Genomic DNA, 24191 nt, shown 5'->3' with positions numbered 1-24191 from the left:
CTAAAAAATATAACATTTCATCATTAAATCTTAATAGATATTTTTAAAAAATAGATATTGCTAATTAAAGTTTATATTTAAAAAGTAAAGGGATATTTTATTTAAATTTTTTAAAGATTAGATAAATATAAGATATCTATTTTCTAAAATAGATATTGATATTTTGATATTTTATCTTAAAATAAATTTTAGGAAATAAAATATTTATGTAAGGGTGCATTATTAATGGGTATTACGTAATATTATGAAAATTTGAGTTTTTATGCTTAGTTTTTCTATCTAATTAAAAAAAATCTTTCATTTTTATATTATATGAGTTGGAGTTGTTCTATTGGCTGCAAAAAAAAAATTAAGAAAAAAAGTGATATTTTTTTATTTTTTTTTAATTAAGGAGCTAAATTTAGTGTAGAAATTCAAATTTCTCTTTTATTATTTATTAAAATCTAATAATTTAATATTTTTAAAATTAATATTTATAGTTAAATTTTTAATAACTATCAATGGTTATTCACGGTGAATCAAAGATCATCATTATGTGTCACCATTTGGGTGTTTTCACAGAGATGCCTGTTTCATGCTTACATATGAAATTGAAATGGAATGAGACACATTCACTTCATATGTGCAGTGCACATGGTATTTGGATGATTGCAACCATCATGTCATATATACCTTCACGCTTTACCATTTCATGAAATTAGAATTATTACACAAGTAAAATACAGAATTATCACACAAAATTAGCCAAAGGTTAATTTATCTGTATGCCAAAATATATATATATGTATATCAAAGCTCAAGATTGCACGAGCTGTATAATTATAACACCCTCTTTTGAATATATGTTTACAGCATGTGAACAGAGCAGACAATAGGAATATCCTTATGCTGCATTCCCACCAAATCTATACCAATGAAATAATGATTTTTTTTTCCCCCTCTTTTCTGTACAGTTCACTGAGAAAAAGAATTTATTTTGAGTTTTAACTAATGGGACTTTTTGCAATTAGCAAGCACACAGTCTTCCAAAAATTGAGTTAGCTGAGAAGTATAAAGTTTCGGGTCGTTTCTGAAATGATCAACATGAGGCGTCGACACAAAATTGCAGGCCCTCACCTCACGCCCGGCCCTCCTTTGCTTCTCAATGAATGATTCCACAGACCCTGATGGGATAACTCTATCTGCAGAGCTATAAATATATAATTGTGGACAGCTTGGTTGTTGTGTAGACAATAAAGCCAACACATCAGAAAGTCTCCTGTAATATAATAAGAGTAATCATTTTCATATTAGAATCCATGGACGTGTGCTAGTCAAAAGTGAAGCACAATGGCAAGAATTTGCATTGCATCAAAAAGGGTAACGAGGCAATTTATAAAAGAAAGCATCGTTGTATCTTAAGCAATAATAATAATAAAAAAAAAGGGATTCATAAACGTTTTGCAAATTTGAAGTTCAGTATTTATGTCAACTTCTTTCCTAATCTAACAATTGAAAAGGCTCCCTTCTAAACTACTTGGTTTGTGTCAGTTCTCTCTTCTATCAATGTTTTTATAGAATACTAATACATGATATACTTTTTTTGACAAACCACATCAATATGCTTGAGAATAGACAACCTTAAGCAGTGAACTATTGACAGGAAAGGCAATCATTTTCTTTTTCGACGCAGTAGTAATTGAAAACTAAGTTTTAATATAATAATCACGGCCTAAAAACAACCACCCCCTTAGTATATGAAATAATGTTTGGTACTGAAAATTCATGATAGGATGGTGAAATTGTTAAGCAAATTTCAGTAGGCACACTGGGATAGAGTTACAGAAGCACATAACCAAACAGCGTGAGTTTAATGCACTGATATGCTTGGACAAATATATGATATGCAAACAGGTAATGTATGTATGAACTTAGGCTCTGTATTGTAAGTTCAGAACTCCACATTTCCTCAAATTCGTCTCTATATATTGTAATTTGAAATTCATTTCTTAATCAAAGAGAACACAGACTTCAATTAAACAGGCAGATGATAATCCTAATGAAACATTGGTAGTGATTTTTGTGACAAATTACCTGTTCACTGCTGGAAGGTTCAAAACCACCTCAAAAAACTTCTCCAGAACCAACATCAAAGCAGCCTCAGTTACTGCTGGTTTTAGTTCCACAGCCTCATTGGTGCCAACCAAAACTCCAGTTCCCGACTCATTCAATCTTATGGCTCCTTTTGTTGTCACACTATTCTTCTTTAACAATGCAGCAGAGAAACCTGAAGCCCATACCTTTATATAATCAAGAATACACAAAATATAATCAGGACACAATAGTGAACTAGAAAACTACTCAATAAACAAAAGAATCACTGTCCAATTCTAGCAAAATTCTTGCTGGCGACAAATCAGAATCTCAGTGGTTACTAATGCAAAGCCATTCTTTGAAGGCAAATCTTTATTAATATATCATAATAAATATACATCCCTATGCATTACATGTCTCCATTACCTGTGGGTCAGGTGCAGCAACAGGTGCAGAATCCACAATGCAGCCTCTAATTCTTCCCAGTAAGGAAGGATCGTCCTTCTGAAACCCCTCAAGGATGGCCCCATACCTATAACAATATGGAATTTTTTTTACACATCAAATCAAGAGCTTTAAATATATATGAAATATAAAAAATGCTCTAACAAGATATAGTTGCATATGAGATTAAAAAAAGAAGAAGAAGAAGAATAACTAAATGGACTCACGTTAGCCATCCAGTGTTGCTGAAAGTGTGAAAAACCAGGTTCTTTCCATGCTCCTCTTCTAACCATTCAGCCAAATGGTCAACAAGCAAGTTAATGTGCTTCTCGGCTTTTCCACCAACTTGATAACTAAGAATCTCAGACATTGGAAACGTGAAGGTAATGACATGAAAGCCCCTTGAGGTGTACCATTCTGCATATCTCTTGAGATGTTTTTGCTTTGCTCCCAACCACCCTAGCAAAACTACCACAGTCCTAGACTTGGCTGATGAACACTCAGAACCACCTGAAACATCTATGGCTGCCGGCTCAGGCAAATGCCATCTGTACATAACATCTGCTGGGGAAGGAGATAAACCATGATGTGTAACTGGCACTGGTGCTTTGACCAACTTAGCTGATTGAAACAAATCATGGAGAACAGGGGAACAAGCAATTGAAGTACTAAAGGAGTTAGGAACAAAGTTAGTGCCCGAATGAGGAATGGGAAAATTAACACTAGGTACGGGCACTCGTATTTTGCTCACAAACGATAAGTTTGCGAGCTTGGAAACTGAAATATTGGAAGCCCACGAAGACTTTGGTTCTTGAAATGAATCACGGATTGAAGAATTCAATAAATCTGGGGAAGACGAAGAAAACGTTGTCGGGGATTTATGAGAATGAGACGGTAACTTATCGGAAAACTCATTCGAAACAGAAGCAACGGCAACGGCAGTAGCAGCAACCAGAGGTCTTTGAAGGGCTCCAGACAAGGAACCCATGTTCAAAAACAGCACCCGAAGACTCTCAAAACAATATCAAACCAAACCAAACCCTAATAGAACAACGAAAAGGCTCTAGCCTGAATACCCAGAAACCCAGAAAAACCGAGAATGAGAAACGCTTGATCAAAGCGGTTGGGGGATTACGATAACCCTTTAACAATGTAACAAATTTACGATATGGGTTTTTAACTTTATATCCAAATGGAATATTAAAGTCTCAAAATAAAAACAAAAAGTGATTGATTATTGAGGAAGTAGAAGAGAATGGACGCAGGAATATGAGCACAAAAGATAAGTATATTCTCTTCTATATATTCTTACCTCTCTCGATTCTAGGAGCTTTTCGTTCAATGTAGTCGGGCTGTCAAATCTTCTCTTCTCTGACAGCCCGACTCAACACATAAAACGTTCCTTTAAAGGACCCTAAACAATACGCGTTTCTGGGAAAGAACGAATTTGATTAGGATTAAGGAATTGGAAATATATAGTAGCGAACAAAATGGAAACTAAAATGTAGTTGTTAATTCACAATTTAAATATGATTTTGACTCAGAATCAGATTCAATAACCTAATTGGAGAAGGACACGTATGCGTTGAATATCAGTTTTTAAACGTGTCAAAAAAAAAGTAAGAAAAAGATATGAGATGTCAACGTTGGTGTTTCCGAATGAGGATCCTCTGTCAAAAATACCTATCCCATATTATGTCTCTCCAATTAAAAATTAACACCTCATCTAAAATTTTATTATTAATATATTAACTTATATTAATTTAATTTTAAATGTAGTAGCTTAGGTGGCGTTTGGTAACACTTTTTTAATCAGTTTTCTGTTTTTAAAAATAGAAAAGTGAAAATATTTTTCAAAAACATGTTCTATAAAACTGTTTTTACTTTTTAATTTTATAATTAGAAATCAAAATTTTAAAAACAACAAAAATCACTTTCAATATTTTTTTAAACAGTTTTTTTTTTCTTAATCATTCTTTTGGATTACGACCAGACCCGGACCCAAATTCCCTCCCACGGCCCTGGCGCTGAACCCAGCTTTTAACTTGAACCCGAATCCGATCCCGGACCTAGACCCGACTTTAATAAAATCAAAAAATAAAAATAAAAATGAACTTTACAGAACACACTTTTATTTTCTGTTTTTAAAATTGAAAAACAAAAGTAGTTACAGAACGCATTTTTGTTTTTCAAAAATAAATTTTTTAAAAACAAAAATTTTACTTTCATTTTGTGATTAAAAAATTAAAAAACAAAAGTGTTACCAAACGGCACCTTAGATATTTTCATTTTTATTTATTAATTTAAAATATTTGTTTGAATTATCTATATATCTATATATATAAATAAAGGAAAGCATAAGAGCATTATTGATGTGGCATCTTTTCCTTCTATTTCTCTATTTTCTCTATTTTGTTATGTTTTCTAATTTTTTTCTATTGAATAATAAGAAAAAAATAATGTAACCTCCCAAAATAATGTAACCTAACCTCCCCATTATTAATTTTTTATAATCTATTAGTATTCTTTTAAACTATTAGTATTCTCATCTATATATATATATATATATATATATAGATATTTAATTACACCAAAAAATATGATATATGTATAGTAATTTTGTAAACCTATATAATTAATTAATCTTTAACAATTCAAAATATATGCATACATATTTATATTGCAAAAAAGTATATACATATAGCTATATTTATATATCTATCTATATCTATTCTATATAAAGTGTGCCTATATAACCGAATTCTTGGTTTTTGAGAAATTCATGGGTGACTTTTTATTTATATTAAAAATAAGATGGTTTATTATTAAAAATAAAATGGTTTATGAGAAATTCATGGGTCACTTTTTATTTATATATAATAAAATAAAAATAAAATAAATTCCATTAAATCCAACAAAAAAAATAGGGTTCTAGATTTTCTTTAATTACCGTATTTTCTAACCCTATGGTTTATTATTAAAAATAAAATGGTTTATGAGAAATCCATGAGTCACTTTTTATTTATATATAATAAAATAGAAATAAAATAAATCCCATTAAATCCAAGAAAAATAGGGTTCTAGATTTTTTTTAATTACCGTATTTCTAACCCTATTTGATTATTTATGCCTCTTTTATAAACCCTATTTGATTAAAGTTAATTATAAGATTAATTCAAAGTATTGTTCATATATTGATTAATTATAATCTTAACTTTTTAATTCAATTAATAATTATTTGTCACGTAATTATTAAGTTTTTTCCCTCAATAATCTCTATCATTGGATATCAAATAAAATAAAATTATCATGATGTATTCATTATGGTTATTTAATGGGTAATTAGTGTGTTGAAATTGTCAAGCTGATATTTATAATTGTTTATAATTGAATTGTTTCTTTGTCAAAATTAATATTAAGTATATTTATATATTTATAGGTTTATCTATTTTCTCTTAGATCAATCATGCTCATATAGCAAAAAAATCATACTCATATAGACATGTTATTTTCATTTTGTAATTCAGATCTTCTTAGTCATTATTTAGTTCACTTAAACCTTTTCCGATTATGGTAACTGAAGTTTGGTTTCTTTTAGGTACTCTATTACAAAGATCTATATTACATGTATTATTTATTTTTGACTATGAGGAGGTGGATTTCTTTATTGGGAAACATATAGCGTGACAAATTATTGTTCATATATTGAATAATTATTTTTGATTAATGAGATTCATATATATAACTGTGTATATTGAATTCTTTATTCAAATAATTATTTTTTATTTTTACGTGATTATTTATTGTTCATATATCTGGAACCTTATTTGATTAAAGTTAAGATTATAAGATTAATTAATTTGTGATTTCTTCCTATACACATAATAATAATCTCACCTAATAACTAATAATATTTTTTCTTTAATTTTTAATTGTATCACTTTGAAATAACATAGAAAACCATTAGCATAAAATTTAGTATACGTGCTTCGCGCACGTTGGTTTTTACTAGTATTTATATATATAATTATACAATTCTAATGTTAGGATAGATAATGTAATCTTTTAACTTTTCAAAGAGCTAATTTTTCTATTCTCTCATTTTTTTCTCAAATTTTTATTCATTTTCTAATTATTTTAATTAATTATCTGTTAATTCATATTTACATTAATATTTACATTGATTTTATGATAAATAAAGCTTTGGGCATTCTTCAAAAGAAAAAAAACTATTCAATAAATTCATGTTATAATTACAAAATTTATTTTAAGAGACCTTTGGTTATGCCTCCTCATATTTCCATAAAATATATATAGATGAGTTAAAGATATAAAAATACAAACGCTTTGACACATATATGAGGATGGGAAGGGAAAAGAATTTTAAGAAGAAGATTAAAAAGATTGGAACAAATTGCCATGGATGATCATATATGCTAAAAAAAAATAGTATTTTATATAAGGTTTCTTTCTAATTATTTGTTTTCTCTATTTTTTTTTATATTTATTCAATTTTTTTTTATTATTTTCATCATCATTTTATAATGTCAAGTATTCATACCTTTCACTTCTCTATGTAAATATTTTAACAATATATTTGTATTTTTTTTTATCATTTTTTACTCTGTTTTTTATACACATGTATAAATATTACATATATATACAGTGTAATATTAGATACTTTCTCATTTTCGCTCTTTCCTAATATTTGTATAATTTTTTAGTCTTACAATACATTTTTTCTCACTAAATATTGAGATGATTTATTAATGCATAGAGAATGTTATCTCACTCTCAATAGTGTAGATGATGCAAAATAATAATGATCATACCTAAAAATAAAGGCAACTACAACAAGTACATGATGGAAAATATTATTTTTAATTTATTTATTTAAAATATATTTTGTGTTAATAAATGCTAATGGTTCTATATTTGTAATAAAATAAATGTCTTGACATTATTTTAATATTGATTATGTGATCATGATACTCATTTTTAGCATTAAAAAAATTAATTGAACAATAATAATTCATCTCTAATAGGATTGTTAAAAACAATAAATACTCTCAAAAGTGAAAAAAAAAAAAAACAATGATAATATAGAGAGGTGAGATGATACTTTATTTTTCAAATATCTTATTTTTCATAATTTTTGATAATTTCAATTTTTAATTTCACATAAATAATATAATTAAATAATTGATTTGTCTTAAAATAATAATAATAATTTAATTAAGTAAAAAGTAAAGTTACATGATCATTCAACTTATAATATTTATTTAAAAATAAATGCAACAATAATATGATAATAATTTTCCCACAACAAAAAAAACTAATTAAAGAGGTGGCGGTATATTCTTCTTTTGCTAATCTCTCTATTTATGTAGTAATTTTAATATTTATTACAAATTATGAATAATGCTAATTAATTAATTAAGTAGTTGTATGTCTATTATTAAAAAAAATAAGTAATAATTAATATTAATAATTGTAACTTATTATTGAAAGTTTAAATAATGTTTTATATATTTTTTTATTAATTTATCAGTGAAAAATTATGTGTATTATTAGTGACTATTAATTTTGTTTAAAAATATAGTGATCTCGATTTTTAAGAAAAAATACACCTTAAAAACTTTTCTCAAAAGATATTTTAATAAATTAATTGTTAATAATTAAAAAAAATTATATATGTAAGACTAAGAATGATAAGATAAATCATATTTTTTCAATGCATTTTTATTATTTTTTAGAAACTTCAGTTTTTTCTATGATATAACTTTGTAAAAAATTCACATTTAAAAAATAAACTTTTTTCAATAATATATATAGCTTATGATTTTTTTTAAGACCGCGCAACGCGCGGCTTTTGTTTTCTAGTTATTAATAAATAAAATATTGTAAGAATTAAAATGATAAAATCAAAACCTAAATGTTAAATTTTAAAATATCTAATGTTTTTAATATATATATATATATATATATATATTTTTGTTTATGTTAATGTATTGAACACTACAAATCATAAAATTTATATAACGCGATTAGAAGAGTTGCTATATATTAGATTTTAATAACGGGATAAATGTTATGTTTGGTGTGATTTTATATATATATATACTAGCAAAAATCTACGTGCAAGGCACATATACTAAATTTTATGCTAGTTTTTTCTATGTTAGTTGAAAGTGATACAATTAAAAATTAAAGAAAAAATATTATTAGTTATAAGGTGAGATTATTATTATGTGTATCTAAATATTATAGTTTATAATGTTGTCAATTAAAAGTGAATATCGAATACAATATATTAATGTTTAAGAAAGCTTGATGATTTAAATATGTTCTTAAGTTTGTCAAAAAAAAAATATGTTCTTAAGTTAATCCAAAAATAAATTAAAAATTGATGTTCCAATACTTAAAGAAACATTACTTAAATGGGTGTAAGATAAAAAAAAAATTAAAAATCAATCTCTAAATTATTGATAATTGAAGATAGCATTTGTCTAAAAATTGTAGATAAGAAAACTAATGATAGTCATTGGTGGATTTTAATCTTCATTTGCTTCGATAGAGACCATAGTGTAATTTTTGTATTTTGCACTTTTCATTCTAGCTGGGTCCGCATATATCTGGATTGTCTATTTTTTCGTTGATAAATTGAATATGGTAGTGTCGACAAAGCGGCGGTCTGCAAACCGTGATGTATTTTCTTTTAAAATGATTAGACATGGTGTGCATAGCTTATTTAATTAAAAAAAATCAACTTATGAAAGGCATGTAAAACTATTTTATTTTTTTAAAATTACACCTTTGGAGTATATTTCATTAGTTGGGCAAAATATTTTTTCCGCAATATCTGCGAACATGACAGCAGATAGGCTCTTTGTATTGTCATCAAGTTCAACATATGCTATAGCACTGTAAAATGCATAATAAGATTGTTAGTATTTTTTTTTTATTATTTTAACTTAATTTCAATAACATCATATATTTTTTGTAATATACTGTGGTGTAGAAAATCCTTCCTGGCCGCATGTTGGCTTGTCACATATAATTTTTTCATTGCGATTGTATAAATCTATTTTTTTATGATATGCGTCACATGACATGTAATAAAAACTCTGGACAGTATCAATTATTTTTATTGCCGCCTCAATCCAAAAATATTTTTTTTACATCCAAATTAAATGGTGTTAATAATAGTAAGATATTGAAACAAAAGTTTTATAAAGTAAATATTGTAGTAGTCTTTACCTCATTCAGTTGCAGATTTTTCGTCAACTCTGAAATTTGGATGTTAGTCACTATTTCGCTAATATATTTAATTATGCTTCTAATTTATGAGCACGTGATCAAAAACAGTACTATAATGTACTCTCTGATTTGTTTTTTTTTTTTTTTTGCATCTAATGCCTCAGGTTTAATTATGATAAGTTTTGGTGGGTTTTAGTAAATGTTTTTCTTTTTCTGATTTGCATTAATAGCTAGAACATGGAAAAATTAATAAGATTGGCATTCCTTTTTGTCGCAGCATGTACAAAGCAACATAATTATAATAATGCTTTAAGTTGCTTTTATTTTTATTTAACAAAAGACGAAATTATAAATTTTATGGCTTCTTAATTATACTGTATGTGCTAAAATATAACTTTTTCTTTTAATGAGTGTTTTTTTATAGAAAATGGTAATTCTAGAAGAGAAGAAGAAGAGAAAAATCGTAGATGTACAACAGCAAAAACCCAATCGTATTTTTTTTTGGATTTAATGAGATTTATTTTATTTATTTTATTATATATAAATAAAAAGTGACCCATGAATTTCTCAAAAACTATTTTATTTTTAATATAAATAAAAAGCCATGCATGAATTTCTCATAAACCAACCCATGAATTTCTCAAAAACTATTTCATTTTTAATATAAATAAAAAGTCATGCATGAATTTCTCATAAACCAAGAATTCGGTTATATAGACACACTTTATATAGAATAGATATATATCTTTATATATAAAAATTGTGATTATATAATGGAATTATTAATTTAATGATATTTTTTAGTTTTCTCTATTAACTTTACCAGAATATATATCATTATTTAATAAAGTATTTTTAATTAATTTTATAATATTTTTTATATATTTAAAAATAAAAATTATATAAATATTATCATATGAGAATATTTTAATTTAAATTAAAATACATAAAATACGATATATAATTTTAACCACACAATACAATATATTTTATCATATATGTACTTTTCCTATATCTACTCAATCATATATTGTTGAGTCTCACTTACTTTTACTATCTAATTAGAGGAATTAGAGGATTTATTCGTGGACTATTCAATAGCAATGCAGTATTAGTTTTTATATAAAATGAATCAATAAGACAATAAGGAAGTCCATATTTCAAAGTGAGATTTATTTTATTAACTAGTTAGTATAAAAATCTAAGTTCACATTACACAAAAGGCAAAAACTCCCTATCTTTAGAACAATATTTGAAGTTCATTTAATTTTAGTCAACAAACAATTGGAATGAAAAAGCTTCGTCGCTATTATATGTTTTCTGTAATTAAAATTTTATATTAAACATTTAATTGTCTAATACAATAATATTATTTATTTAAATAAATTATGTATAACTTTATTTAGTATAAATTAAAACACATTACTTAATTAAAAAAGAAAAACTAAGCATACGTGCATTGCACGTTGTTGCCTCTGATTTTGTCCAAAATACGTGGATCAACCGGATTGAGACACGTAGACTGGAGAAGTTTAACTTTGGGATAATTCAGCTAAGTCTCTTTAATCAAAGGGATCAGCATTTAACATGCCTCCCGGAGAAGGCATGTGAGTTTCAGGTACTCCCGGAGAGCAAAGCTACAACAAAGCATCTCCGGGAGGTATTAAATCTTATCTGAATAGTCACCTCGCATTTAATGCCGCATGGGAAAAGGCGTATTGAAACTGCCATATGTCTTAAAGTCTGACGGCGTAACCCCCCTTCTGCAGCTACTACGCTATGATTAGTAAGCCTAGTGACGGCTACTTTATAAGAAATCACATCAATCAAGGACGGATAAAGGACTACGTCCATTAAACCCCTAAAAAGCCTAGGGATTAGACCATGCATTTCCTATGATGTATCCATTGGGAATGTGTGCCTATACTAAATATTACAGAAAGACATGTACCTCAATTCTAGGGATCACCCCACAAAAACACTATAAATACCCCCCAAACTCATTAAGGCAGGGGTCAAGAATTCTGGGTTTCATAAGAACTAGAGAGAAAAACCACCAAGAACATTCTCTGTAATAAATACTCTCATAAATACACAGACTCGTGGACTAAGGCTCATTAATGCCCCAACTGTTGGGTTTTATGCCCTAAATAAAACTCTTTACAATCTGATTAGTTATCAATATAAGAAATTTGAAGTGATTGATGTTTGCATGAATTTTACATGCTAATGGTTTAATATGTTTATTACATTCACACACACAAAATCAGTTAAATCCAGATCATATGTTTATTCACAATTACAGTATCGTCAACACAGTGGAATGTGATTGTGTTCATATGAATCAAAAGACTTGGTCCCTGTTTCATCAGTGTTATTGGGTTTACACTAATGTGATAATCAGCGATGATGTGTACTTACACTTGGAGTAAGTGTTATGTTCTTTCCAGGACATTAGTAAAGTATACTAGTTTCGAATGTATGGAGTATACATTGGACTGGACCGATATTGCAACTAAGTTAAGATATTACAAACTTACCGTTATATCTTTCCAAGTCAATATCAGTAGTTGATCTTAAGATTAAAAGAATCTAAATCCTGATATGCTTAGGCTCAACTCAGGAGTGCTATTCATGTTCTTTGATTTATTAGTTAAGCCTACTTTTAGGTCAGGGTGATACGTATATTTTGGGAACATGATAGTATGATTGAGTGGGAGTGCTGAACATAAATATGGAATCTATAGCTTCTACTGGTGTATAGAAGTCAAGTGATGATTCCCTTCGAGCTTAGCAAATAGAAGTAAATGGATGAGCTCTTGTTTAACTGACTAATTATTAGATCACTAAACACCATTTACAGGTAGCTAAGTGTTTTAAGGGGCAAAATACATTGAGGGGTGAGAACGGTAAAGAAATCCCATCTCAATGTAGATCATCTATATAGAGGATCTTTAAATCACAATAAGATTATAACAATGGTTAAATGAGATAGCATATTGATATCGTGGAACATATAATATGCTCTATATAAGTCTGAGAGTGCAATTCTAAGTTCTAAGAGTGGATTCAACGAAGAATTAATAAGTAGGAATTTACTTAGTAAATTTGGTTCACTTATTGGAAGCTCAGCATATAGATCCATGGTCCCCATTCTAGTTGAGAATATTCTGCTTGTAAGACTCATTAATTGATTCGTGATTGATCAATTATAATTCTAAAGTTAGACTATGTCTAATTTTATGAATTTTCACTAAGTAGGGGTGAAATTGTAAAGAAAAGAGTTTCTAGGTTTATTTATTTATTAATGGACTTTATATGTCTAATTAATAATTAAATTAAATGACAATATTATTTAATAATCTATTTTAGTTATTAAATAATTAGTTTTGGCATTTAAAAGGTTAGAATTGGAAAATTGGCGTTTTTGAGAAAATAGAAATAAAATTTGATAAAACTGCAAAATCAAGTGGGGCCCACTACTACACCTTGGCCGGACACTAATTGAGGAGTTTCAAATTGATTTTTTCATTATTTTAATGCCAAATAATTCTTAACCTAAACCTAGTAGTTGCCTATAAATAGAAAGTGATGGCTCAGTCAAATCACAAGTTTTCACAAACCTTTTCTGACAGAAATTTCTCTCTTCAGAAAAATTGAGCCTTCCCCACTTTCTATACCTGGCCGAAACCCTCTCTTCTCTTTTCCCTTCATCAATTTCGAACCCTAGTGAAAGAGTAAGTGCCCACACACGGCAAGCAGTAACTCAATCATAGATTGGAAGACTGTGAAGGATCAAACTTGAAGAAGAAGGACATTCGGGCTCAGATCTTGATTATACTCTGCTATAGAAAGAATACAAGGGTTAGAGATCTGAGCAGAAGGAGACATTAATTCCGCTGCATCAATGCAAGGTTTTCTTAACTTTATATGTGTTTAATTTATCGTTTTAGAAAGTTCATATTTAGGGTGTTTAAACAACATACTCGTGAGTAGATCTAAGATCCTGGTAAAATAAATTCCAACAACTGGCCTCAGAGCCATGGTAAATTATTTACTTGCATGAAATTTGGACTTTAAAACGATTGTTTGTTATTTGGATGGTTTCATGTTGTATTGACTGTTATATGATGATTGATTGATGTTTGTGAATTTTCGTGAAAAATAATTGAAATTTTGTTTCTGGAATTATTTTTATTGGATAGTATGGAAACAATTAAGCAAGTTACTTTTTTACAGAACTCAATTTCGATTTAATTTGAATTAGTTATGATTTTTTGAAGATTCGAAAAAAGATAAGGGACTGTGCACTCACACGCGCGCGGATTCAGACAAATTTCTTGTCTGAATCCTTCATACGCGCACGGACCTAGTGTCAGGTGCCTCCCTGCGCGCGCGAACCTCGTCTGGTGCCTCCCTACGCGCGCGGCCACCCTGCAAGTTCCCCTGTTCCGCCGAGGTTCCTCGGCTGTCACCCAGGGACGCGCGCGCGGACAGTATGCTTGGCATACTGTCCGTACAGCTCCCAAAATTATCATAATGAATTAATTTAATATTTTTTTTAATTTAATTCATGATATTAGTGTAATTTGAATTTGAAATTAGTAAATATCTATCTTTTTGCTTAATTATTTATCTTATTTTTAAATTTGATTATATCTTATCTTATTTTTAAATTTAAGGTCAGATATTAAATTTTTTAAATTATTTTTTTTTTAAATATTTTGGCCTTATTTAAATTTAAAATAAGATAATTATAATCATGCAATTTTAAATAGATGTAAGATATTTTGCTAACTTTTAAATTTTGTTATTTTATTTATTTAAATTAAATTTAAAATCTGAAAAAGATATTTAATTTATCTTTTCTAATTTTTTATTTAATTTTTATTCATAAAATAACATTTTTTTTTTAAAAGTAGTTAGCAAATTTTGAAATGATATTTAAGTTAGTTGAAACCTAATTTTTCAAAATAGTAGGTTTAATTTTAAATATTTTTTAAATAATTTCGAAATTTAATTTTTATTTTATTTTTTCGAAAAATAAATTAATAATATTATTTATTTTATTTTTCAAAATTAAATATTTATTTTATTTATTTAATTAATTTAATTATTTTCGAAATTTATTTATTTAAAATTAAATAAATCCTACTTCCAACTATCCAGCTAACCTTGTTGCAGGAGTATGTGGTTTTAGCTTGTGTGTAAGTTTTTCAAAACCTATTATTACTTGATTGCAAATAGCCATGGTTAACTTGTTGACAGATCCAATGATCTGATTTTAACTCATGGCTCCCTTGGTCAAGTTAATAATTTGTAACAGGTATATTTTACAATCTTCTTTCATCTGTGTATGACCTAGCAACATGATAGGATCCATCCAAGTGTGTACATGTGTGAGCCTATGTGTTTATTTTATTATATAGATGCATATAGGTTGTTGCTAAATAAAATGTCACACCATGATAGATTTTATTAGTCCATTTAGTTATTGGACCTATTCAATTAATAACAGTTATTTATTTTAAGGTTAAATTCCTCTCTTTTGGGCCTTGTGTGAGAGTTGGGAGCCATAGAAGTGGGTACGACATACTTAACCCAGCACCCCCTCACATGAACTACCCCAATTGTGAAGGCCCATTTGCCTGATTTGAATAACTGTACTAGGTTAATTATATTAGTTTGACCTAATAAAATTGAATTAGCAACATAATTAACTTTTAAAATATATAAAAATTTATTTTTCATTTTAATATTTTAAAGTTCATTTTAAGAAAAACACTTTTAGTTTTAGATATTATTTCTAGACAAACTATTTGTATTTTTCTTGTATTTAATTAAATATAGAATTTTAACTAACTAGATTCTTTCTCGAACTTATTTAATTAAATATTCCTATTTAAGTTACAAATTAGTTGTATCAACTGATTTTTCTTATCTAACTTAAATTTGAATATTTTATTTAAATTTTAAATTAAGTTGAGGAATCCTAGGCATTAGTTATTAAAGATTCTTAAGATATTTTTTAAGTTAATATCTTTTCGAATATTAACTTAAAATGGAATATTTTAGATATTTTTTAGGTTAATATCTTTTCGAATATTAACTTAAAAAGATATCTTCAAATTAAGTGGTTATAACTTAATTTTTGATATTTAATTAAATCTAAATTTGAAATTATTTTAGTTTTAGATTTTTTCTATATAACTTAAATTAGATTATTTTTCAAATTTTTGTTGAAAAGATACTTAGTCAAATAAGATATTTTCTAGATAGTTATTTCTAGACTACTTATTAATCTAATACTTAAAATAGGAAAATTTTATACATTGTGAAATTAATTATTTAAATAATTAATTTGGGTACAATTTTATTTAAGTATATTTTTCCTAGTATTAAATTAGAAATTAATAATTAAGCCTTCTCTACACTTAATTATTTATTTCTTGAATTTAATACATTAAATTAACTTGAAAAATTTAAATATCTAAGTTGATTTTCATCATGATACTTAAATATTTATTTATTTTTCATGACACCTAATTAAATAGAAAATTATTTTTAGGGATGAAATTTATTTTTTCAACCTAAATTTAAATAATTTTCAAAATAGATATATTTTTCTTTATTTTATTAATCAATTTCGAAATTTGTATTTTAATTATGCAATATTTTTCGAATTTATTTTGAAAAATAGATTGAATTGTAAATTAATTATTTATTTTAATTAATTCTTGGGCCAACTTCAATCAACGATTTTTTCATTTAATTGATTAATTTAAAATAAATAAATTTAAAATATATATTATTAGAAATTGAATTAATTAGTCAAAAGAAAATCTAGATAGGTGATATTTTTGCTTGAAGTATTTCTTTTCTAATTTTTATTATTTTTCGAAAAATTGTATAATTATTATACTTTATTTTTCGATTACAATAAATATATTCTCAAGGAAATTTTTAAGTTGCTAATTAATCTAATTTAATTCAACTTAAATTAATTTTCTTAATATTTATATTTAAGATTATTGCTAAGATGGAAATAATTAATTTTATTTCAATCACCATCTAAGTATAATTTTATAAATATTATATTAAATTCTTATTTTAGAATTTTTAATTCTAAATTTCGAATTTAATGAGAATTTATTTATTAGAATAATAAAGAAAATACATTTTAAAGAATGAGCTTTATTATTATTAAGATATTCGATCTCCATTGTGGGTTTTACATCGCGTTTGTTTTAGTGAGTAATCCTCCCTAATGGAGGAACGTTCATTAGCAATTTCGCACCGTTTAATCTCGAAAGATAAGTAGTTTGTAAGTGTTTTATATGGTATAGATCACCCTAATGGTGGCGACCATATTTGACTTGCAAATTGCGAAACAATGGTAGAAGCTCATAAGATAGAATAGCCTTGACTCTCGCCTAAACGGGACAACGCTGGATTCCAATCTTGATCGAATAAAAGGTTGCTAGAATGTTTAACATTTTAGATGAGCTGACAACTCTATTCAATGGATGGTAGCTTTGACTCTCGCCTAAATGGGACACTGATATCATTTTATTGAAAAACCTTAGAAATTATTTAGGATTGATTTTTTTTTAAGTATTTTCTCATATCATTCCTAATTGCTATGTGCTTATAATTTCTGAATTGATTTTGTGTTAAACCATTATTAATTTCTATTTGTTGATTTCTATTATTTGTAGTATCCTGTATTATCAAAATGAATCCCATGTTATCACTGTTGACTGAAAAACAAGCTGAATGGATCTAACTTTAATAAGTGGAATGAGAACATTAATATTGCTCTCATAGGAGAAAGTGCCTTGTTTGTTTTAACTGAGCCGTCAACTGAAGTGCCTGGGGACAATGCATCCAAAGCTGTGAAAGAAAAGTATGAGCGTTGGCAGAAAGCAAATGACAAAGCTCTATACTTTATGCTTTCTAGCATGGTTGACACCCTCAAAACTCGGTTTTCTAAAACCGAGAAGGCTGCTGAAGTTATGATGAAGTTAAATGAGCTATTCGGTAAGGCATCACTTCAGTCACGCTTTGACGCGACTAAGAAGTACATTAATGCACGGATGGAACCTCATCAAAACGTGCGTGACCATGTTCTCCTAATGTCAAGTTATTTCCAAGAAGCCCAGGATCATGGTGCTGAAATGGACAGTGCTACTCAAGTAAGTCTTATCTTGAATAGCCTGATTCCAGCATTTCTACCATAGACATCAAATTATGTCATGAATAAGAAGGAAATTGACTTTCATGAATTAGTCAATGACCTTCAAACTTATGAAAATTTGATTGGAGGACCCAAGAAGAAAGGGGTAAACCTCACAATCCTGGAAATGGTAATGGGACGATAAAACCTGAAGCAAATGTTGCCTCTGCTTCGAAGCCCAAATCGAAGAAGAAGTGGAAGAACACCAAGAAGCGAACAAAAGCCATGAAGAATAAAAAGGCTGCTCCTTCTGGTGATGCTACACTTAAAGGAAAGTGTTTCTACTACAATGAAAAAGGTCATTGGAAACCCCAATGTCCTAAACTTCTTGCAAAGAAACAAGGTATTTCTATTTATAAACTTTAAGAGTTTTAGTGAATTGTTATCCAATTGGATTTATGATTCTGGACTAACTTTGTTTATTTGTTTTCTTCTTCTTATAGGCCAAGCTACTTGAACTCAGATGAGTTGGATCGAAAAGCTGGACCAAGGGTGAAATCGTCCAAATGAAGATGAAGCTCTTCAATTTATTTTTGAATTAATTGTTTTAGTTTAAAGACAATTTGGATTTCAAATTTTAGTTAGGGATATTTATCCCTGTTTTTCTCATATTGTTGCAATAAATTTTTTATTTTATTATTAATAAAGTTTCTTTATTTTCGAAATTCAACATTGCAATTTATGAGATTGAGCTTCATTTAATTTATCTTCATCAATTATTACCACATTATATTCATATGTTTGTATGTGTAAGTGTTTTTATTATTGATGCAAATTCTATAATATTTACAACTCTTCATAGAGTTATATTAAATAAACATTAGAAATTATTTCTATGTTTATTAATAATTGTTAATTCTAACACAATTATTAAGAATTTGTTTAATAAAAGGATCTTTTGATCTGATAGGGGTGGAGAAAAGTTAAGAAAACTATGCAGTTCAACGATCTTTTATATCTAATGAACTCTGAATAGTATTCAACTCCACATAAACTCTATCACACTTAGAGAATAATGATCTTTACAACCTTTAGGGGTGGATCATAATCTCTATATACTTAGGGGTGGAGGTTATCCACAAGTACCCTATATGTATATTCTTAGGAATGGAGTCTATTCCACAATTCCCTATGTAACACATATTTTCTTTAAACATGGAAGTAATATAATGAGTTAGCTATTATCAATATAAATTCTTGATCTTGATTGTATGTTCCATTTCGATTTTACTGTTGTAAGTAAAAGTTTTGATACCTTTGAAAGTTCTTTGATAAAGTTTCACACTACCTTAATTGAGTGGGAGAATTTTAAAATTCTATACCCATCTTCATCAGGTTGATACTTGTGATAGGTACTTAAGAACACCACTGAAAAGCAAATCTAACCATACACATGGATAGGTATAACTTATCAGAATTATGAGAATAAGATAGAGAACTCTAGTGCAGTCTATTCGAATGACTTGAACCTAGAATTCCTAATCCTCATGAAATTTTATGGTATCTTAATCTTGATTACTTTATCTCTGGCATGTATTTTTCACTTCAAATACTAGTCTGCTATGTTGATGACTTAGTCTTAACTTAATGATTCAGACTAATACAAAAGTCAGAACTAGATAACTCTCCAAACAATCAGAGGTTAAAAATATTATTTAACCAGACATCTGCTATTGAGTGGGAGCTATCTGAGATGTAATCAAATAGGGAACATTAGAAGATATTCAAGAAAGATTTATGAAAGTGATCTATATGTTAGATATTAAGGAACTGTGTATCAGTTGTCCTTGTATCTCACCATCTAATTTCGAGATCTTTGAGATGGTGCTTACTTTGGGGGTGGAGGAATTATTGTATAATAATTCAAGCTCTACCAGAGAAGAATTATAACTTTGTCTATTCGAAAATACCAGAAAGTTATAGTGCTGAAGAAAAGTCTACACTGTATTATCTCAATTACATATTTTAAAATATGAGAGATATCTCTTCTGTTAACTCAGATGTACTTTTAAAACAGTAAAGATTTCAGTATCCCTTGATGAGTAAAGCATATAGTAAAGGATGATTCATAATTGTATTTATGAACTAGTTTCCAGAAGTTTGGGTGGATTCTAATATACTACACTTGATCTGAAGATCAAGACATCAGATTGACCTATTTGCACAGTTTGTTTTATATTAGTGCAAGTGGGAGTTTGTTGGGTTATATGCCCTAAATAAAACTCTTTACAATCTGATTAGTTATCAATATAAGAAATTTGAAGTGATTGATGTTTGCATGAATTTTACATGCTAATGGTTTAATATATTTATTACATTCACACACACAAAATCAGTTAAATCCAGATCATATGTTTATTCACAATTACAGTATCGTCAACACAGTGGAATGTGATTGTGTTCATATGAATCAAAAGACTTGGTCCCTGTTTCATCAGTGTTATTGGGTTTACACTAATGTGATAATCAGCGATGATGTGTACTTACACTTGGAGTAAGTGTTATGTTCTTTCCAGGACATTAGTAAAGTATACTAGTTTCGAATGTATGGAGTATACATTGGACTGGACCGATATTGCAACTAAGTTAAGATATTACAAACTTACCGTTATATATATCTTTCCAAGTCAATATCAGTAGTTGATCTTAAGATTAAAAGAATCTAAATCCTGATATGCTTAGGCTCAACTCAGGAGTGCTATTCATGTTCTTTGATTTATTAGTTAAGCCTACTTTTAGGTCAGGGTGATACGTATATTTTGGGAACATGATAGTATGATTGAGTGGGAGTGCTGAACATAAATATGGAATCTATAGCTTCTACTGGTGTATAGAAGTCAAGTGATGATTCCCTTCGAGCTTAGCAAATAGAAGTAAATGGATGAGCTCTTGTTTAACTGACTAATTATTAGATCACTAAACACCATTTACAGGTAGCTAAGTGTTTTAAGGAGCAAAATACATTGAGGGGTGAGAACGGTAAAGAAATCCCATCTCGATGTAGATCATCTATATAGAGGATCTTTAAATTACAATAAGATTATAACAATGGTTAAATGAGATAGCATATTGATATCGTGGAACATATAATATGCTCTATATAAGTCTGAGAGTGCAATTCTAAGTTCTAAGAGTGGATTCAACGAAGAATTAATAAGTAGGAATTTACTTGGTAAATTTGGTTCACTTATTGGAAGCTCAGCATATAGATCCATGGTCCCCATTCTAGTTGAGAATATTCTGCTTGTAAGACTCATTAATTGATTCGTGATTGATCAATTATAATTCTAAAGTTAGACTATGTCTAATTTTATGAATTTTCACTAAGCAGGAGTGAAATTGTAAAGAAAAGAGTTTCTAGGTTTATTTATTTATTAATGGACTTTATATGTCTAATTAATAATTAAATTAAATGACAATATTATTTAATAATCTATTTTAGTTATTAAATAATTAGTTTTGGCATTTAAAAGGTTAGAATTGGAAAATTGGAGTTTTTGAGAAAATAGAAATAAAATTTGATAAAACTGCATAATCAAGTGGGGCACACTACTACACCTTGGCCGGCCATTAATTGAGGAGTTTCAAATTGATTTTTTCATTATTTTAATGCCAAATAATTCTTAACCTAAACCTAGTAGTTTCCTATAAATAGAAAGTAATGGCTCAGTCAAATCACAAGTTTTCACAAATCTTTTCTGGCAGAAATTTCTCTCTTCAGAAAAACTGAGCCTTCCCCACTTTCTATACCTGGCCGAAACCCTCTCTTCTCTTTTCCCTTCATCAATTTCGAACCCTAGTGAAAGAGTAAGTGCCCACACACAACAAGCAGTAACTCAATCATAGATTGGAAGACTGTGAAGGATCAAACTTGAAGAAGAAGGACATTCGGGCTCAGATCTTGATTATACTCTGCTACAGAAAGGATACAAGGGTTAGAGATCTGAGCGGAAGGAGACATTAATTCCGCTGCATCAATGTAAGGTTTTCTTAACTTTATATGTGTTTAATTTATCGTTTTAGAAAGTTCATATTTAGGGTGTTTAAACAACATACTTGTGAGTAGATTTAAGATCTTGGTAAAATAAATTCCAACACCAACCCCGTAAAATTCTCTCTCATTAATTCCTTATAGCTTTCTTAAATACTATTATTACATTGATTGCCGAAAACCTCGGTCAAGACAAGTAATATAAATATAGTAAATTTATTCTAAATTAATGTTACGTGCAAGACACGAATGCTTAATTTATATTACGTTATATATTTTTTTTCAAATGTTACAATAAATAATATTATTATAATTTAATTAAATAAATAATATTTTTTATAATGAAAGATGTTTAATATAAAGGGCTATGAAATATTAAAAAAAAAACATAATAGTGATTTGAAAAAGAAAATTAAATTAAATATTTTCTACAGAAAATAAAATTAAATATAAAATATTAGTAAAATATATTAAAAGTAATAAACTAATTCTTTATTTTGTGTAGCTAGAGGTGTTTATAAAATAGTCAATCCAATCTAATTTGTACGATCCAATCTAATTCAATCTGCAAAGTACGGATATCTGCACTTGTGCGGATTGGGTTGGATTAGAAAATTCAAAATTCGCACTTTGTACGGATTGGATGTTGATTGACATATAAAAGTAACCGATCTAATCCAATCCACATATCTTTATAAAAAAATAAAAAATTATATATACAAATAATATTTTAATGTAAAGAAAATAGTAATTCAAAAGTCTAATACATATAATACAATTATACTTCAAAATTTAATATATCAAATGTATTTTCTATTCTCATATATTTTTTTTCTACATACAATCTAAAATAAAATTAAATATTTCTTTATACATACCATTTTTTTTTCTTCCTTTGAATTTGTTATTTATTATTTTATTTTATTTTGTTGCTAGTTAGGTGAAAAAAAAATATATTTTTCATAAATATTAAATAATTTAATATTAAAGTAACTAATCCAAAATAACCGATCCAGTCTGTACTTTTGCGGATTGGATTGGATCGGATTTGAGCTATTGTGCGGATTAGATTGGATCTAAAAAATGAAATCCGCACTAATTAGTGCGGATCGGATGCACTATGAGCAAAATAGTGTGGATTGAATTGGATGAACACCCCTATAAAGATAACAAATACATAAGTTAAAAATGAAAAGTCACAACACAATATACATGGCAAAGTATTTAAGGTTACTATTTATGATAAAATACTAACATCACTTTGTACTTATTATTATTTGGGTCACAAACTGTAAAGTTCTTTTTTGGCAAGTTAGATGACAAAATATTTTTTCTTTTATGGTAAGATTGAATTGCATTCATACCCGATTGTCTTACCCTGTATATTCGGTTTTAGTTACTCTTTTCTATGTTAGGAAAGATGCATTTTGCAGTTGAACTTTTCTTTGTTTGGAAACTTCTTGTAAGAGAAGCAATTCTCTTATGGAAATTGGTTTTTAAAGGAAACTTTGATTATTGCCTTTTCCTTATTGAATTCAATTGTATCTTGATACAATCTGTATATATAATCTGTTTATGGCAGGAATCAAGTCTTAATAGAAGATCAGACCCGATTATAGCAAGTTTCTTTTTTTTGGTCAGATATGCTGTGTCAACTTTCGATTCTGATGCTGCAGATCGTGTTTATCTTAAGAAAGTTTTGTATAGCTGTAGATTCGATCTTGTAACTGTCTCTAGGGTTTTTATGTTCTATAAATAGAGCCTAGAGAGCAGACATTCGAATCAGCTCTTCCATTATTCATTTTTTACATTTATCTTATGTGAGAGAAGAGAGCTTCTTTGTTATGTGAGAACCTAGTTGTTCATCTAGGTTCTAGTATTTTATATATCAGTTCTTACTCTGTCCTAGAGTTTGTTAGAAAACCTTGACTGAACAAGAGAGTGGTCTTCGGGAGAAGACTTATTGAAGCCTTACTTCGGGAGGAAGTAAGCACTTTGGTCTTCGAAAGAAGACTAGTTGAAGCCTTACTTCGGGAGGAAGTAAGCACTCACACTTCAAAGACGAAGGGAGTTCGGGCTTGAAGGTGTTTCAGAAGTCAGATTCATAAAGTGCATTACAAAGGATTGGGCCAATAATTTAGAGGGAGTCTAAACTTGTTTAAGTTAATTGTCTTTGTAATTGTTGAT

At 28.1% G+C, this 24191-nt stretch overlaps 1 protein-coding gene across 1 annotated transcript; it reads right to left on the bottom strand.

Annotated features, from left to right (window-relative positions):
* Positions 1–740: 740 nt before the first annotated feature.
* LOC115722989 (uncharacterized) lies at positions 741–4018 on the bottom strand. Its single transcript, XM_030652383.2, has 4 exons — positions 2745–4018; positions 2500–2605; positions 2074–2279; positions 741–1258 (listed from the first exon to the last, which is right to left on the bottom strand). The coding sequence occupies exons 1-4, from the start codon at positions 3503–3505 to the stop codon at positions 988–990; spliced, it is 1344 nt and encodes a 447-aa protein (XP_030508243.1). The 5' UTR covers positions 3506–4018; the 3' UTR covers positions 741–987.
* Positions 4019–24191: the final 20173 nt, after the last annotated feature.

This window comes from Cannabis sativa, chromosome 9, assembly GCF_029168945.1.
Source record: "Cannabis sativa cultivar Pink pepper isolate KNU-18-1 chromosome 9, ASM2916894v1, whole genome shotgun sequence".
In the NCBI taxonomy this organism is placed as follows: Eukaryota; Viridiplantae; Streptophyta; class Magnoliopsida; order Rosales; family Cannabaceae; genus Cannabis; species Cannabis sativa.
The sequence above is the reverse complement of the archived record's forward strand: the minus strand, read 5'-3'. Positions and strand labels throughout refer to the sequence as shown.